General features: G+C 36.3%; 1 protein-coding gene across 1 annotated transcript in view; it reads right to left on the minus strand.

Moving 5' to 3' along the window:
- LOC119587813 (cryptochrome-2-like) overlaps positions 1-777 on the minus strand; it is a gene marked incomplete at its 5' end in the record, with an annotated part of 8,629 nt that overhangs the window by 5,343 nt on the left and 2,509 nt on the right. Inside the window, 2 exon segments of the mRNA XM_037936513.1 lie at positions 74-253; positions 374-502. Coding sequence (XP_037792441.1) covers positions 74-253; positions 374-502 — 309 coding nt within the window.

Raw genomic sequence — 777 nt, forward strand, 5'->3', positions numbered from 1 at the left:
TACTGACTCTGAAGGACAGAGACAAAAGATAGGCAAAGCTGTCTATTCATCGGAACAAACAGGTAACACTTACATATTCCCAAGCCTCCAGCATCTTCTCATCTCTCTTCCAGGGGATTTGTCTGCAAATTGAATTCCCTTCCATCTGGTCGAAATTTGCAGTGGTTGCTCCAACTGTGTAGAACATTTCTCTAAAGGTGAGCTGTCCTAAGAGTGACTCTTGTGCAATCTGTGAAGGCTTACTCCCATATACCTGAAAAATCATAAAAATAATTTCTTTATTTTTGTAATTTTCTGATCATCCAAATTTGAACAAGTTCTTCTCTATTCCGAAGTAAGAAACACATTAACATTAATTAGGAGTACATCTTACCTCAAGTAACCTGTAGTACATAGTTCTGCATGAGAGGCAACCAAACTTTAGATATGGACTGAGGACAGTTGTACTTGGCTGCAGTGAATTTGGTGAGGTTTTGGGCTTTTCAAAGCTCCGAACCCAGGACTGGAAGATAAAAAATAAATGTTGTTTTAATTGCGTCAGGTCTGCAGTAAACAGAAAACAATTAAAAATAACATAAAAGGCAAAAAGCTTTGTTTCAGTGTAGATAAAATTGTTCTTAGTCTCTTCCTTATAATCTCCAAAATAGATTAACAGACTAAAATATCACTACCTGTCTAATAGGGAATTGTAAATTCAACCTGAAGCATGAATACCACTCAATCATCACTATATTGCACCCCCTATGGTCTAGAAATGAAATTTTAAAAATATCAGGG

Source organism: Penaeus monodon, chromosome 23 (genome assembly GCF_015228065.2).
Source record: "Penaeus monodon isolate SGIC_2016 chromosome 23, NSTDA_Pmon_1, whole genome shotgun sequence".
NCBI classification, from domain to species: Eukaryota; Metazoa; Arthropoda; class Malacostraca; order Decapoda; family Penaeidae; genus Penaeus; species Penaeus monodon.